Source organism: Geospiza fortis, unplaced genomic scaffold (genome assembly GCF_000277835.1).
Source record: "Geospiza fortis unplaced genomic scaffold, GeoFor_1.0 scaffold130, whole genome shotgun sequence".
Lineage (NCBI taxonomy): Eukaryota > Metazoa > Chordata > Aves > Passeriformes > Thraupidae > Geospiza > Geospiza fortis.
This window is the reverse complement of record NW_005054300.1, coordinates 9,699,971-9,716,031: the sequence shown is the minus strand read 5'-3', so window position 1 is coordinate 9,716,031 and position 16,061 is coordinate 9,699,971. Positions and strand designations below refer to the sequence as shown.

Sequence of the window (16,061 nt, the reverse complement as noted above, 5' to 3'; positions counted from 1 at the left end):
GAGATAACAACATCTAAGTGCCACTGGGTTGTGTTTCCTGTGTGTTATTCAGTAATTTTCCCCAGAAGAGGTTTTATTTTAATGACAGCCCATCTGATCCCAGAGTCTTATCTGAACAGTGAATTAGCAAATATTTACTACCACAGTATTTGAATAAGCTTAATGCCTATCCCAAGATTTGAGTCCTTTCAAAGCTGGAGTCTGTGAACCACATTTATCCTGATGAATAGTGTTAACCCCAGTTGCTTTCATGTGAGAGGCCTGTTTTGGATTTTCCAAGCAATCAGCCAACCTTCCTGCATTAGCATTTGCCATTTTCACAGGGATCTTTCTAGTTGTGATTCAGCTCTCAGCAGTTCACAAGTTCAGGGCTTACAGAAAGCAGGGCTATACCTGCCTCTCTTCATAGACAGCAGAGATGGGTTTATTTTTAGCACAACTATTCCAGAAATACATTCCTCCCCTCTTTAGAAATCTGTGGGGAAGACAGACACACATGCAGACAGTTTTGCCTACTTTAGTGGCAGTGGGTGCCTGAAAACTACTTTTTCCACTGTCTCTTGTAATCCCAAACATCTTTTTCAGTATGCACCAGTTCTCTCCTATGTCTCAGTCCATAGGTGCCATGACTGATGATGCCAGACCTTTGTGCATAAGTGCTGTTATAGGTGCAGAGCATGGGGAGCTGTTGGAACTCTGTAGTTCTAGGTCAGAACTCAGCACTTAGAAGTTCCCTGATGTTTGGCAAGACCAGCATTCAGTTTGGGATGAGTTAGAAATACTTGAGCACAAAAAGCCCTGAACAGGACTTCAGGAGAGTCATCTTTGCAAAATCTTTCTCCTGAAATTTAAGTTGAAAAATACACTTCCCTCAGGTCGGGAATTCAAAGCTGAAGGTTGCTTTGGAGAAGGCAGGTCATTGTCCCTCCAAGGAGGGGTAAGCCTGGGCTGCTCTTGGATCTCAGGGATAATTAGTTCATCACAAGTGTCCTAGTGCTTGGAGATTCCCAGGCTGCAGAAACTTGCTGGTGCTATAGTAGTGTAATTAGAAGGTTTTTTAATGTACAAATGACCACTGGGCTCATGTGGAGTCCCGATCTGCCATGGAAGCAGGATTTGGACTGTAATCTCAGGAGATCCTGCTCTTCATTTTGCTGTAGGCTGTGGTTCAAGTCCAACATGATGCTGAACCCCAGGAGAGTCCCATGACTCCAGTAAGGAGCTGTGTGCACTCAGCATGGCTCAGGGTGCTATCCATTGTTCAGCTCTGCAGTACAGAAATGGAGCTTGTTGACTTCATGGCATATTTTTCCCATTATCCAACATCCTATTGCAGTGCGCCAAATGAAACCCAATGCTGGCATGTGCTTGATCTTGTTTGTTTTGGAGGGACAGTGGAAGAGGTCCTTACTCCAAGAAGTCCAAGAACACTGGCTACATGTGTCCAGCCTTGATGATGAAATGAGCTATTTATGAAAAAGCCCCACAGGACAGCAATGTGTTACTCGTGTGCATATGTACGCAGTATTTTTAGTGGTGATCCCAATAAACACTTTGCCTCCCACCTGTAGGTACAAAACTGCAGTGCTCTGAGGTTTGAGTCACTGGCAGCAGCGAGCCCATGGCCCAGCATTGCTGTATGAATTAGTTATCTCTGAAGAATTACCAATGGCCAACGTGGATGTAAAAATAGCTGATGACTGTTTGTTTCATCTGTCTGTTACTCGACACCGCGTGGTTATTCCAATACGTGTGTTTGCCTCTTCCCCACCATGATCTCCGCTTGGTTTCCCCTTGCCTTATAACTATTTAAACACATTTTACTAACTTCGGATTCCTTGCTCATTTCACTTCACCTGGCTGGGCAGGTCTGCGAGGATTCAAGGCTTAGCTCCTCCACTTTTATTGTTTTTGTTTATTTTTCAGTCGTTGTTTTTATTAAAATAACCATGTTCAGAGGAAGAGTCCGACACACATAAGTAATGGGAACTGCTAATAGCAAGCAGGCTGCTCTAAAATGTGCTGGGGCTTTGACTTAAAGGAAGAAAGCACAGCCCTGCATTGTCCCTATCAGGAAGCTGGAGCATAGAAGGTAAGGGGGAAGCGTCTGGGTGGTTTTAAAACAGGGAAATTGTGGAGAATGGTGGTTTCTGAGTGTGTGAACGTGTGTACACTCAAGGATCAGTAATGGGATTGATCAGTTAGGAGAAATCAAACATCATTTAAACCTTTTTTCAGTGATTAGAGGTGGAGTGTCCTTTCATTTTGTCCAGCTTTTTTTTTCTCAGAGAAAAGCAAGATTGCCTCTGAAAGTCTGTGTATGGAAAGAGACATACACATAGATTTGTTTGCAGTGAATACTGTTTATGACATCTAATTATTTTGCAAAGAGGCATAATCTTTTTAAAAGAGCACTAAATTGATATGAAGCTTCATTTAATTTTTGTACATTGTGCTGTAAACAACTTTAAGGAAATATACATTGGTTTTACTTTCCGGGTGATTACTGCCTACAGATAAAGCTACTCTTTAAAACTTTCGTGATTTGTATATGGTTTGGAAGGCTGTTGGATGTTTCTTTTTTTGGAGCAAATAGGAATAGAATAATTTAAATATTTTATAAAAAGTAGTTACCACACTACAGAGCCTGAAAAATTAAGATAGTTCAAATACCTATGCAGTGCTAAGAGGCCACTATAAATGACTGTGACTATGACTTGCATCCAGTTTTAATTGTTGAAAGATTTCTTAAATGGCATAGGTTTTCTTGCTCCAGTTGTTGCAGAACTTCTTAGTCTCCTATCACAAGGAATTGCATTTTATTAGTGCTGCAGAACTTAGTAGCAAAAAAGGGACAGAAATAATTAAAATTGAGCTTGAGAAGCCAAACTGCCAATGCTTTTTAAAATAGCTTGTAAACGGGCAATTTGATTAAATCTGAATAGAGAAAAGTTTTACAGCAGCAGATCAGAGTGACTGATTCACACTGGATTTGTACAGTGCCTGCTAGAGGGTTCCTCTCTAGTCCTCTGCCATTTCTGGGAGGGAGGCAGGGGAGAAGGAGAAGAGAGAAGAAATAAGAAGGACAAATAAGCTTTCTGGACAGAATTAAAGTCTGTGGCTCTCTTCCTTCACTTCTTCAAAGAACTGACCACTTAAAAAACAAATGTCCTCAGTTAAATTCTTGAAGGATGAGGTCTGTGACAAACACTAAGATGTAAAACATTGCCAGTCCACTGGAGCCCAGCTCCATTTCTCCATGCTTCCATGGTATTTATATATGCATTCTCAGCTTACTTACTCAAACAGCTGTAACATTGAGGCCACAGCTGGGTGGAGGTTTGCAGGTGCTATTGCATCCCTGCACTGCAAGCCAAAAGCACTCAGAAGTTTTGCTCTGTAGCCTCTTATTCCTACCTGCTTCTCTGAAATGCTTGTCTTACCTGTACTTGCATTACCAGAGCTGTGGGAAAAGTCCACAAAACTGCTAACCCCTCCAAGACCAGAAACAAAGTCAACTAACTCTATGAGCCATGCTGGAAGAAAATTCCACTCATTTGTATCAGTCTTTCTTTAGTCCAGCTGAGTTACACACCGGGAAAATTGCTGGCAGAGGCAAATTCTGCAAGTGGTTTTTAGCTGCAGGCCTGGCTGCAGCTGGGTTGCCAGGTCACACAGAGCTGTGGCTGCTCTGAGCAGAGGGTGAGTTCATTGCTCTTAGAGGTAACTGTGCATTGCCTGAGGTTGTGTTGCATTTTGGGATCAGCGGTCTGTGAGCCAGCTGACAGTTGTGTGGGGAGAGGACCACAGTGGGAGCTGCTGCATGTCTTCACTCAGAGGGGAACTTTACCCTGAAGATGAGGTTGTTCCTCTTCAATCAAGCCTGCATATGCATTTGGATGGATCAGTGATTATATCTGAAGTTGTATGTGTGTATATATGTATATACATGTATATATTATATATGTGTATTTGTGTGTGTATGTGTGTGTTGAGCTTGGTGTGTTATGACTCTCTTGCTTCTTGCCAGGTTTTTATGGCTTGCAAGTGTGTGCGGTGGAAGAGACTGCCACCAAGACCCCTGTCCTTTAGCAGCCTCAGAGAAATTAAGGCAGCATTGAAGCTGTAAGAGGACAACCCTCACCTAGAAGTAAGGTTTCCCTTGGGTTTCCCTGCCAAATGATCTTCTTTGGACAGGAATAGAAAGCAGATATTTAATTATAGTTCTAAGTTTCTTTAACATCCATCACCTGTGCTTGCAAATAATGATATACAAGGCAGTAGCTAGCAATGATTAATCTAAATCATCTGGTAACAGTCAGGCCCATCTTTTTATGAGCCAAGAAGGTCAAATAGGGATGCATCTTTATTTTCAGCCTCTCACATAGCCACATTCCATTAGTTTCAAGGATGCTTTCCCTGTTACCTATACACTGTGTCAAAGGCTGTTTTGGGGACTGTGAGAAGGCTATGACGGTCAGGTACATGAAGGCCACCTAATTCATACTTTCCACTTGCAGTTTTTTGGAAGAGTCTCTCAAAGAAATGTATGTGTTTAACATTTGGCTACACCTTAACATGCAAAGTCAGCAAACAGCAGTCTCTGGCAATTTGCAGCTCCTGCAGATCCTCAGCCTCAGATGTAGCTCTGTCTATCAACTTTACCTGGGTCAGACATAAGCTGTCATATCTTGAGGCCAGCTTGGCTTGTCTGTCTGCTTTGTTATAGACTCATGTACAATTTTGCACTCTTCTGATGGCTTTTGTTTTGTTGAGGTGTATTTCATGTGTCCCAGTCTCTGTCCTTTGCATATTTCAAAGCACAGGGCTTCGTTGTGCAGAAATTGGGATAAGTGCCCAGGACTGCCCAGGATGCTGGTGCAGAAACAACATCATACTCAGGGGGAACTGACCCCTGCAAGCTGTGTCAGGGTTTGGGCTGGGGCAGCACTCCTTATCATGACACTGTTCACTGAGACTTTATTTTGACTGATCTGCTTTGAAGTAGTGATATTAGGACTTGGTCTGTCTCTCCAAAACTGAGACACCAGTCTTTCACCAGACTTGTGAATTGAATGAAGCCACAGAAATGTAGCTAGGGTTGCCACCTCTGTGGTGTGTGGGAGAAATGAGGAGAAGGGATGGGAAAGGAGAAGTAGCTGGTGACAGCACTAGGCTGACTAAGCTGGTGCTATTGTTTGTCTGCAGGCTTCTTCAGAGGGTCTAGGGAAGCCCCATGCTGACAGCATCACTGCAGCTGCTGAGGGACTGACTCTACCAGAGTCATCAGGGTCTGTCTCTTGGGGAACAAGTGTGGATTCTCCTTAAAACTCTTGATGTTTGCTTTTCTGTCTTTTGCATATATCCTTTACAGAATAATCACAAGAAACACCATAGCAAGTGCATTAACTGTGAAAAAAATGAGGGATTGGCTTGGGGACACACCATTAAATCATAACAATTAATCAGTCTCTGAATAGGGAATCTGCAGGGCAAAACCAAAGCAACTCCTGTGCACAATGCAGAAAGAGGCAGCTGGAAGGAACTGTTGTCTTGCTTGGGGTGGAATTTTACTCCTGGCTTTTGCTCCTCAAAAGGAGGAAAGTAGCATGGCCTCCAGAGATACCTGGGGCAAGGGAGAGGGGGCTCTCCCCTGCCCTCCCAGAGGTCTCCCATAGGTGTGTAGCTGTCCCATGGCCATGCTCCAAATAGCAGGCAGAAGGCAAGCCACAGCTTTTGTCCTTCAACTGGAATGCTCTGTTATAATCACAAATGGTTGAGGAGCAGTTTGTCAGTGGAGGAGAGATGTTATGTGAAAGGATGGCTGTGTGCTTGGATCATGTGCTCTGGCATGCACTGAGTTTCACCCTCCCTGCCATGCTGTGTGCTCAGGAGCACAGCTCTTCTGGCTGCATTTGAAACCTAGAGCAAGGTGTAAGTGAGAAATAGCTCTGTTCCTGCAGCCTGAACCAGAATATTTTGAAAACCAAAGTCTCCACCTTCTCCCTCACCTTTGATACCTACATCTTTTTGTCTGTGGTATTTTGGTATATTGCCTGTCTGTAAATCCTGTGGAATTCAGTGGGTGATAAAACTGCTTAGAAGTTGGAACAATTTTGAACCTAGCACGTACAAGGATTTTGAATTTTCTTCTTAATAGAAAACAGATTCAGCAAAGTCTTTGTCCAAATCTTGAAAATATCCAGAAGTTATAAAGAAAAAGAGCAGATGAAACTACCAGTAAAAGAATAATCCTTTTTTTCTGCGAGCCTGTTATTTCCTGAGACAGTATCCTGTCTGGTGGGTGTGGGTCAGACTCTCCTTGTCAAGAAGCTTAAATGGTTTAAGTGCAAACTTGACAATGCTGATGGTATCAGTGTGTTGGGGCTGATGAGCAGTGTAAGTGGGGGATGGTTTCAGGTTCCCCAGCCTGGAAAGAGAAGTGAGGCATGGCTTGTTGCTAGCTGCAGATTTCCTCGTGTAGGTCACAGAGGAGAATACACCTGTCTCCCGTTTGTGTCTAACACACTTGCTGATAGGGACTGGGACTGTCTGGTGTGCTCCTGATTACAAGGTATCCAAACCATTATATTTGTTTTCTTGACCGTATTTTATTTTATATATATCATAAAATTATAAATATATAATTATAAAATTATATATTTTTATTATTTTATATGTCAAGAAGCTTAAATGGTTTAAGTGCAAACTTGACAATGCTGATGGTATCAGTGTGTTGGGGCTGATGAGCAGTGTAAGTGGGGGATGGTTTCAGGTTCCCCAGCCTGGAAAGAGAAGTGAGGCATGGCTTGTTGCTAGCTGCAGATTTCCTCGTGTAGGTCACAGAGGAGAATACACCTGTCTCCCGTTTGTGTCTAACACACTTGCTGATAGGGACTGGGACTGTCTGGTGTGCTCCTGATTACAAGGTATCCAAACCATTATATTTGTTTTCTTGACCGTATTTTATTTTATATATATCATAAAATTATAAATATATAATTATAAAATTATATATTTTTATATATTTTATATATATTTTATTTCCCTTCCCCCTTTGTCATCTTCCACCTCTAGCCATTGCAATGCTGTGATACTCCACAGCTTTCCCTCTGCTGTGGGAAAATCTCCTTTCTCTTATTCAAGAAGGGAAAACTCAGAAGCTTTCATCATGTAACACTTTCTTGAGAATGGAGAGAGATGAATACCTGTCTCATCAGCCAAAATCCTTCCAGTGCTCAGGGAGGGCACTGTACCATTGTAATGTCAGCTGTCACTGCCAGCTAGTGAGGAAGGCTTGAAGGTTAACAATCTTAGCAAGATTTAGGTATCAAGCACCTGAGACGAAGCAGAGGTCTTTGCAGTCAGTCACCTCCAAGTCTGGTTGGGTTTCACTATACAATGTAATGCCAAGCTACAGCGCCATACTCAGCTGCAAGGGGGCTGGGGTGGGCTCCCAGAGATTAAAGTACCATGAGCTATGAAGGGCAGTGGGAAGGCATATTTTTGCCTTACCTAAGAAAGGTTAAGCTCTTCTTGTGCAATTCAGAAAACATAGATTTGGTTCCCTGCCCTGCCACAAATGTCCTCTTTGATCTTGGGCAGATTAGCCAGTTGAAGGCAAAGTCTAAGGCAAATCAGCCTTAGCTGCTGACCTGTGGATGAGACACACATCCTGCTTGCAGCGGGAGAGTTTGCAAAGATAAATAGCCACGAGGTGTTCATATACCATATTGCTGGGGAGCTGTATAAATATCTTGGTGTACAGTGACTGACCTAGTTACAGACAGTGGCCTTTTCCAGGCAGACATTTAATGCCAAGAAACGCACTGTTTGGGTTCAGTTGCTGAAATGTCACTTGTCTGTGCTGACTGCAGGTCATAGGAGGAGCACCATCCCTTGTGCCTTGTGTTTCTCATAGACTCGTGCTGTTTGTCAAGTGCTGTACCTGCCCCTGGCCTGTGTCAGTCATGTGCTCTGTGCCTTTGACTTCCCCTGTCACGTCTGCATGCTCCTGGCTCTTCAAAGGCAGTGAATCAGGAGATGGAAAGGATAAACAGGAGTTGCAAGAAAGCCTCAGTCCAGATACAACCCTTTCTGAGAGACATCTCCTTCTTCCAGACGTAACAGGCCTGTTGGCAGGATGGGGCATTTGGAGGACATTGGGAAAGGCAGTCCGGAGACCGGCTGGAAATAACTGCTGGGTCTTTGCCACTGAACCAGAAAGGGAAAGGTAGAGACACTTGCAGTCTCTGTTCCTCCCACTTTTCTTCATGTGAGGTCTTCATCTTCCAGTGTTTGAAGCTTTGTGGTCTGAGCTGGAAAGGTAAGCGTTTCAGCTGGGGCTGCAAGAGGTTCACCTCCTTTGAGGAAAGGACACGGCAGGATACAGAACACAGTCATTAACTAGGTACATGTCTTCCTTGTGTTCATACTTCCACCAGCCTACACTGACCTTCCTTGAACTGATGAGTCCCTGGTTCCAGCTTCCATTGGAACAAATGAAGTAGCTTCAGTAGAGCTCACTGGAAGAAAAAGACTTCAGTTCTTTTTTTCAGAAAAAAAAAAAAGAGAAGAGGTTTGATTAAACAAATAAAATCACAATCATATTCATTTTAATGACATTTCCCCTAGAAAGATAATTCAAAATTTATGGGCTTTATAATTTGAAATATTTACTTAGGGAAATTTCAAAACAAGATCATATTCTCTGTTGCAGTACCATCAGAGTATTGTTTGACATAGAAAATAAAATGAAATATTTCAGTTAATGCTAAATAGCATATACCCTCTTTGATTTAAGAACATTAATAACATACTATTATAACTATTATAGTATATATACATATTATTTCTCACAGCCTTTTTTCACTGAAAATGGTGAAATAATCTAAAATTAAAAAAGGTTTTTAATTCTAAATGAAATTTTGAAATTCCCAGTTTAATTTCTCTTCAGAATCTTTATTCCATGTGAAATTTCAAAAACTATCTAAATGAGAACAACCTCCCCTAATACACACACAAACATGTTTCCAAAAGTTGATATTGTCCACATGATGGCAATTCAGTTTGACAGCCAGCTCTGCTGGTGCAGTCTGGAACTATACCATGCCTACCCCACCACTCTTAGGTCTGTGTATTCTAGTGAATATTGCAGAAAAGAGCAACATTACTTTAACCCAAATGTACTGCTATTTTCAGTGATGAGCAATACAGGTGAGAAAATCAGAATTGTCTAGAGGGCACGATTTGGTGGCATAACAATGTGGTATTGGTTCTAACCCCTTTCCTTTGCATGTTGGTCTGAATACCTCATGGGGGTGAGGTTTGGCTCTTCTCAGATGAATTTCACTTTACTGTGGTTACAGTTGCAGATGTAGCTTCTGGATAGTGTACAGTGCTGGCTGAGAAAATAGATGTATTCAGTCACCAATTCTGTTCTCTGTTATTCTACTGACGTCTGTAAAATGACTCTAGATTTATACCAGTGTAACTGAGAGCAGAAGCTGGCCCAAAGTCAAGAACAGTCTCTCCTCTTCTCTGGCCCAGAACAAGTCGTTCTAGCCATAATTGCCAGGCCAAACCCTCAAGGGGAATGGACCCATTTCCTGCACTGGTTCGGTTCAGACACTTGGTTTCTTTGCCTTGCTTTCCAGCGCAATGATCAAAGACTTGATGTTGGAATAGCTGAGGTCACCTTGTTCTATGCTAGTCATTTCTGCCAGTGTTTGGAATTTTCACCCTAAGCAGGAAAGATCCACTTCTTCATCTTCCATCTGCTGTGGTGGGTATTTGTATTTGAGTAAAGTGGTTTCCCTTTCCCCAAGCAAGAGAATTCACTTTGGTTTCCTTTTATGATTACAAAGAATTGGTGAAAGTGATCTTGTTGGATGAGGGAAACAGAGGCTTGTGCTAATAGATTTAATTTTATGTCCACCTCAATTTAGAAATTGCCTTTCTTGACAGTTCAGGGAAATGTGGCTAGAACACTGCTGCCTCTCTTGGAGGCAGCTCCCCTGCTTGTTGAGGGTGTTGTGATCCTCCCCCGGGTCCACATGTTAACTCCCTGACACCTTTTTGTTTGTTTTCCTAAATGTGCAATGAATCCATCAGTGCTGTGATCACTGACCAGCAGCAGCAGCTCCGTACTCATTCATGTGCTGATCCCTGCTGCCATGCAGGATTTTCAGCAATATCCAAGGACCTCACTGAGCCAGCCCCACTGGGGCCAGGGAGGAGCTGCCATGGCTGGGAGCGCTGCCTCAGCTTGATGACACAAAGCTGAAGGGATCTTTTTCCATCCAGAGCTCTCATCTGGTTATGAAGTCCTGTGTGTGCCATGAACAATTATGAACCTATGCAAAAAAGTCATGAATTCATTAGGGATTCTCCTATTTCCCATGGCAAGGAGCATTAACTATTCATTGTCATCATGAGCCCCTGGAAACTTAGAGAAGCAGCATGTGTGGAAGTAGAGCATGCTGCTGAATAAACATCAGCCAGTAGTCAACACAGGGCTCTGAGTTTTGAGCTGGAGCCGTGGATGGATGCCACAGAGAGAGCGCCACGTGAAGAAACCAGCTCACAAAGATTAAAAAAAAATAAATCTTTCCTTCTCATTCTCATGGGTAATGCCGTGCTGCTGACTTCAGACTGCTATGCAACTCCCAGAGGATGCTGCCAAAATGCCACTGTGATGTCTCATGGCATAACCCTTCAGCCAAATACCAGCCCAGGGGGGTGGGGGAACCAACTGGCCCTTTATATATTGCAGCAGCAGTGATGTCATATGCTCCAGCCAAGTTTGCTGGTTTACCCAGGTCCTGTCTAGTGAAAAAAAAGGCTGACATTCAGTCTGTGCCAGGCCAGGAATAGTATCTGTAATTTAACCTCCTCATCACAACTTGCTGGGCACTTAAGAGAAACACTGAAAAAAGCCACCTATTTAAAAGAGAGAGGAGGTTGGTTTCTGGATTAAACTTGCTTGAAATATGTGTTCATGCAAATTTTTCAGTAGCTTGTATCTGATGATGCCTACCGCTAACACCTCACACATTTCTCAGCATTTCCAAGTGGTTTCAGATGCCCAACATTGCCTTCCTTTTTCTTTAACATAGACTAAATTCAGACATCCTTAAATGTTTGAGCAAGCTGAATCCTGACCTAAGCTCAAATACTGCACCTTGTTTGTTACTGGCCATATTTGTCCAAAAGGTAAAGAAATGGGACTTTACCAGGTTTTTAAACCAGTCAGGAACAGCTTCTTTGCCTAAGAAGTTGTTGTCATATTTATACAAGGAATAGCTACCTCAGTACAGTGCTGCTGTTTCCATCCAGTCCCAGGAATGGTCTGCACCTTGAACACTTGGTGGAGATGCAGCCTTTCCAGCTTGAAACATTACACTTTACAAGCACTTGTATTGTGTCCAGGCAAGACAAGGATTGTCACAAGGGTTTCAGGGACAGTGGCAGTCACTATTCTTTCCTTCATCAGTGGCGCCGAGTTGTTTTTGTAACTGTGACTCCATCTAGGAAAATAATTGCTGAGATTAAATCATGATCTCCAATGCTTATAGTTACTCTACTCACTTTTCAGCAAAAGTTCTCAGTTTACAAGGGACAATATATTTCTGCAGACCTCCGTCCATGAGATCTGAAAGCCAAGATTCCTGCTAGTTCAGGCTCCACCACCACTAAGCACTGATAAACATTGTGCTACTGGAAAGTAGTCAGCAGCCCCGTTAATGAGTGAGACAGAACTTAATCACCATCTCCCATGTCTGTGTTGGCTTTGCACTGTTAAGAGTACCACAGAAGCAGTAAAACTGTAATTTAACCTCTGAGTAAAGAGAGAACTGACTGTGCATCTCTGGAGTGAGGATACCCTTTTACATCTGGCTGTAACAAGACGTAGCACTGTTTGTTGTTTGCTTGCTTTTCCTTTAGTTTAACTTGTTTTTTACTCACACATCTTAGACAACAAAAAGCTGTGATTGGTACAAGCTTATCCCTAAACACACAACTGCCATTCCTCAGGTGAGGTGCAGGACACAATCACAATGGGTGATTGCCACTTTTGCCCATAGATTTGGAATATCACGAGCTGACTCAGAAGGTTCCTTTGAGAAGACAGTGCTATCTGCACTACCTCAGGGCCAGACAGTTCTCCTTGTAGGAAATTTATATATTCTTGCAAAGATTAGGCAAACTGGCCTGAACCTTGGGGGTTTCCACAGAAGAATGGCAGCAATTCATGTTCACCATGGCTGAGCTTTCCTTTAGCATGTCCAGCCTCTGGGTCATGCATGGAAGTAAAAAGATGTTTTGTTTATTGCCTCTTACCATGCCAGCTGTCCACCTTTCATCTCCTTTACCACAGGGACAGTGAAAACCAAGGACTTTCAAACCTCAGCTGCTTCAGTTCCAAGTCGACCAGATTGACATCTGTATTTGTTGACAGTAGCAATCCATATACAGGTGGAGTGGAGGCATATATTTTCCTCTCAGTCCCTTTGAAAGGGTGGCACAGCAGGGAAGAATTCTTCTTTTTAGCCTGGAGTCATCACCCAGCCTTTGCAAAGGGCAGAATGCCAGGAAATCATTGCTCACTCAGCTGCCAGTCCCTGCTGGGGCTACCAGGGTGTGCTGGAGATTGTGACAGTTGTTTGCTGGGAACCTGACTGTGCTCCACAAGCTATCAAACCCAACAGGTATTTGGCTATTGTCACTCTGGGATGGACAACTGTCTCTTTTTGTAAGAAATCCTGTAAATCTGCCCTAAAATGGTTGTAAAATGGGAGTGAACAAATGAACAAAACTATCCTCAGATCATGCAAAAAAATATCTTTGTTTTCGAATTGCAGAGTTCACTTAGGATCAAAAAAAAATGCTGAAGGCCAGAGACATCCTGGGACACTACTTCTGTGGAATCTACATCACTGGACTATTTCTACCTCCTCACTAAAGATCAGAAAAGAAGCCAAATACAAGTATGAGAGTGAGTTCTAAAAACAAGAAGCAAAATTATAAGGCAGGTATGTACTTGTATTTCTCATTTATATAACAGTTAAGAATCAAAACCAGGAGCAGGATGACCTTTCGTCTTGTCTTTTTTCTTGCTGCATTATACACAAGGATGTATGTCTGTGAAGGGAGTGAAGCTCATGTTTGAAAAATCTTTGTACAAAGTAAGATGGAGAAGCTCTGTTAGGCTCACTTTATTTGTGGTGTAAATCTATTGTAGTTATGCATAAGTCATTGGAATTGCATGGCTGGAAGGATAGGCTCTAAATTCACTATGATACTTGGAGTCTAAAAATAGGTTGGCTGAGATTGTTTTATTTAGAAAAGGAAGGTGAGGAGTGTTTTCATTTGAGGAAACAACTGAGCCAGAATAATTTAGCTGATTAAACTCAGTTTCTCTTACTTTCATACTTTGACCAGCACTGGTTCATCACAGAGAAAAACCGGTCCTTTCCAAGAGTTTCACTGAGGTGGACCAAGCTGGAATCAGGGATTTGGACACCTGGAGAGGCTGGAATCTAGATCTGAATTTCATTGCTCAGTTCTACAAGCTGAATCAGTGGATTCAAGCTTGAGATGTAGAAGTCTTCTACTGTAGATGTGAACTGTGGTGTTTCAGTTCATCACAAGTTCATAATGCCATTGTAAGGAGGAAATGGAGATACAGACCAGACTTTCGTTAAAGTTTTAACCAGTTCTGAAGTATGCTTTTAAACTGAGTCTCCCTGCAGTTAGTCAAAACTCTGCTCAAGTCCTCGGATGTGAGAATAAACCTCTAAAGAATTTACAGAGAAACTGTGAGAAGTTTTAGTGTAGAGATTTCAAGTACAGCCAAAGGGTCTATGTTGTTTTTGCTTATTCAATGAAAAGATTCCCCCATCCTATGTTTGAACAGGAGATACACAAAAACCTCAGTACTGTGGGCCCTGACTGTGTGTCATAATCAGTCTGTGGTATCTTATAATTGTGTTGAATGGGTTGCCTTTAGCTCTCAGCAGTGCTGGAACTGAAATCAAATGTTTCCTGTGCTACTGTAGTGGGTCTGCCACAGTCCCCAGGGCACTCCTGCCTTCTGCTGGCTAAGCTGATGTTAGCAGCCTCTGCAGTCCAGCAGACCAACACAACCCCACTGTATCCTGCTATGGGTGCCTAAATTGTATCCCAGCACTCTTTGTCTGGAACATGCACAGTAATCCTTTTTACCTGTAGTGACACTGTTTTCTCAAACAAGGGTTGTGTTCATGGCAATTATCATGACAAAGCTGTGACAAATAAGTTTTATCAACTTTTCTTTCATTTTGGACCTAGCATGCAATGATGTACTCAGTGACAACTGTTTTTAAGCAATTTTTGTTGCTAATTCTTCCTGGCCAAAAGTGGCTAATCTCCTTTTCTAAATGGATGCACAGCACTTGGAAGTGTTTATGGTTGGTAATGGAAGGGGAAGTACTTGAAATTTGTTTCTTATACCTTGTTTAAGAGCTCAAAAAAATATAAAATGAAAATACTTTTTTTAATGGATCTTTCCAGAAATTAAACTATCTACCATGAGCAACTTGAATTGATCAAAATAACAGTGATTTTTTTATGTTGTTCATTGTGTTGCTAACATCACAAAATTAGTCAGTGACTGATATATCTGGAAAATGCTCTCTGTCTAATAGTGTTAATATAGAAAAATGGTAATTTGTAATTTTTGGCTTTACAGAGAAGAAAGTTTCCTTCAGCTGCTCTGTGAGTCAATGTGCAGCAGCACCATCTGGAAGAATGTCTTTGTCCTTGTGAATTGCAAACAGCTGGGTCTGCCTCACAGAGTCACCTGCCTATTCAACATCTGAAATTAATCCTTTGGATACTTCACCCATGACTCTCATGAACAATGCAGGGAAATAAGAAACATACAGAAGGACACAGTGATTCCTCAAGTATTGGGAGTCTCCTGGATGACACAGACAGAGAAGTGAGCAGCCTCACAGCTCGGGCTTTCAAAAGTTTGTGTGTAGCAGAACTTGAAGACCCTTACAATGAACCAGAACTTTCCATTTCACCTGACTTTGCCCTCCAGTTGTCTGCTAAAATTCACTCAGGGACGTTAAACCATGACATCCAGAAAAGCAATGTCTGTGACAAGCTAACAGCAAGAAACAATGAGCATACAATATGGGCTTCTACATTCCAGCAGTTACCTAAGTGTGCTTTGGAGGAGAAGAGGATTGCTAAAAACAACACCTTTGCCATGGAAAGGAAATTGAGCTTGCCAGTCCCTGGTTCAAGGAACAATAAGCATGTTTCAAAAGTGTCCTCATTGATTAAGACATTTGACAAGACTGCAGACCAAGGGTCAGGAAGTTCTCTGATAACAAATAAGCAGCCCATTAAGAATAGCTTTCAAAAATACAAAATAAATCAGGGCAATGATACTGCTTCTTGGGGTGATAGAGACATTTTAAGCATCCACAAGGAACTTTCTGAATTTTCTGAGGCTAGTCAAGGTAGCCACTGCCTCAGCGACAAACATGAGCCACAGAGAAGACCTAATAAAATAGACCTGAGTTATGGGGACTCTGATGGTTATTATCCTGTGCTGATTGAGATGTCAAAAGTAGCCAAGTCAAATTTTTCCCATTCTTCTAAGAAGGCTTTAAAAAACAGAAACTTGAAAGTTAGTGAGCCAGCAAAAAAAGGTAGTTTTCTTCACAGTGAGAATAGTGCTTTTGAATCATGGAATGTTCATCATAAAAAAATGACAGAAAAGGAGGACATAAAAATGGAAAAGGAAGGTCTTGCATACCTGGAAGAATCACCATTTGTTAAAGGATCACACACAGGTGAACATAAATTGTCACCTGCCACGGCCACTGTTGCTAAGAAGAAAGAGAAAGATTTTCAGAGGAAGCCAACTCTAAAAGAAGCTTCTTTCTCTCTCCGAGTTGTACCTCAGGGTCCCCACCCTTTAGAAACCAAATTCCCTGTTGTTTTCCCTCCCACCCCTCCCCCTAGGAACCATGTACCCCAGAGTCCCCCTCGGCCACCCCCTG

General features: G+C 42.3%; 1 protein-coding gene across 1 annotated transcript in view; it reads left to right on the top strand.

Annotated features, from left to right (window-relative positions):
* Nucleotides 1-3,459: 3,459 nt before the first annotated feature.
* Nucleotides 3,460-16,061, top strand: part of CUNH10orf71 (chromosome unknown C10orf71 homolog) — a 16,200-nt gene continuing 3,598 nt past the window's right edge. Inside the window, exons 1-4 of the mRNA XM_005416475.2 lie at nucleotides 3,460-3,702; nucleotides 8,122-8,326; nucleotides 12,864-13,034; nucleotides 14,732-16,061. The exon at nucleotides 14,732-16,061 is cut by the window's right edge and continues 3,598 nt beyond it. Coding sequence (XP_005416532.1) covers nucleotides 14,903-16,061 — 1,159 coding nt within the window. The 5' untranslated portion in view covers nucleotides 3,460-3,702; nucleotides 8,122-8,326; nucleotides 12,864-13,034; nucleotides 14,732-14,902. The remainder of the gene's footprint in view (nucleotides 3,703-8,121; nucleotides 8,327-12,863; nucleotides 13,035-14,731) is intronic.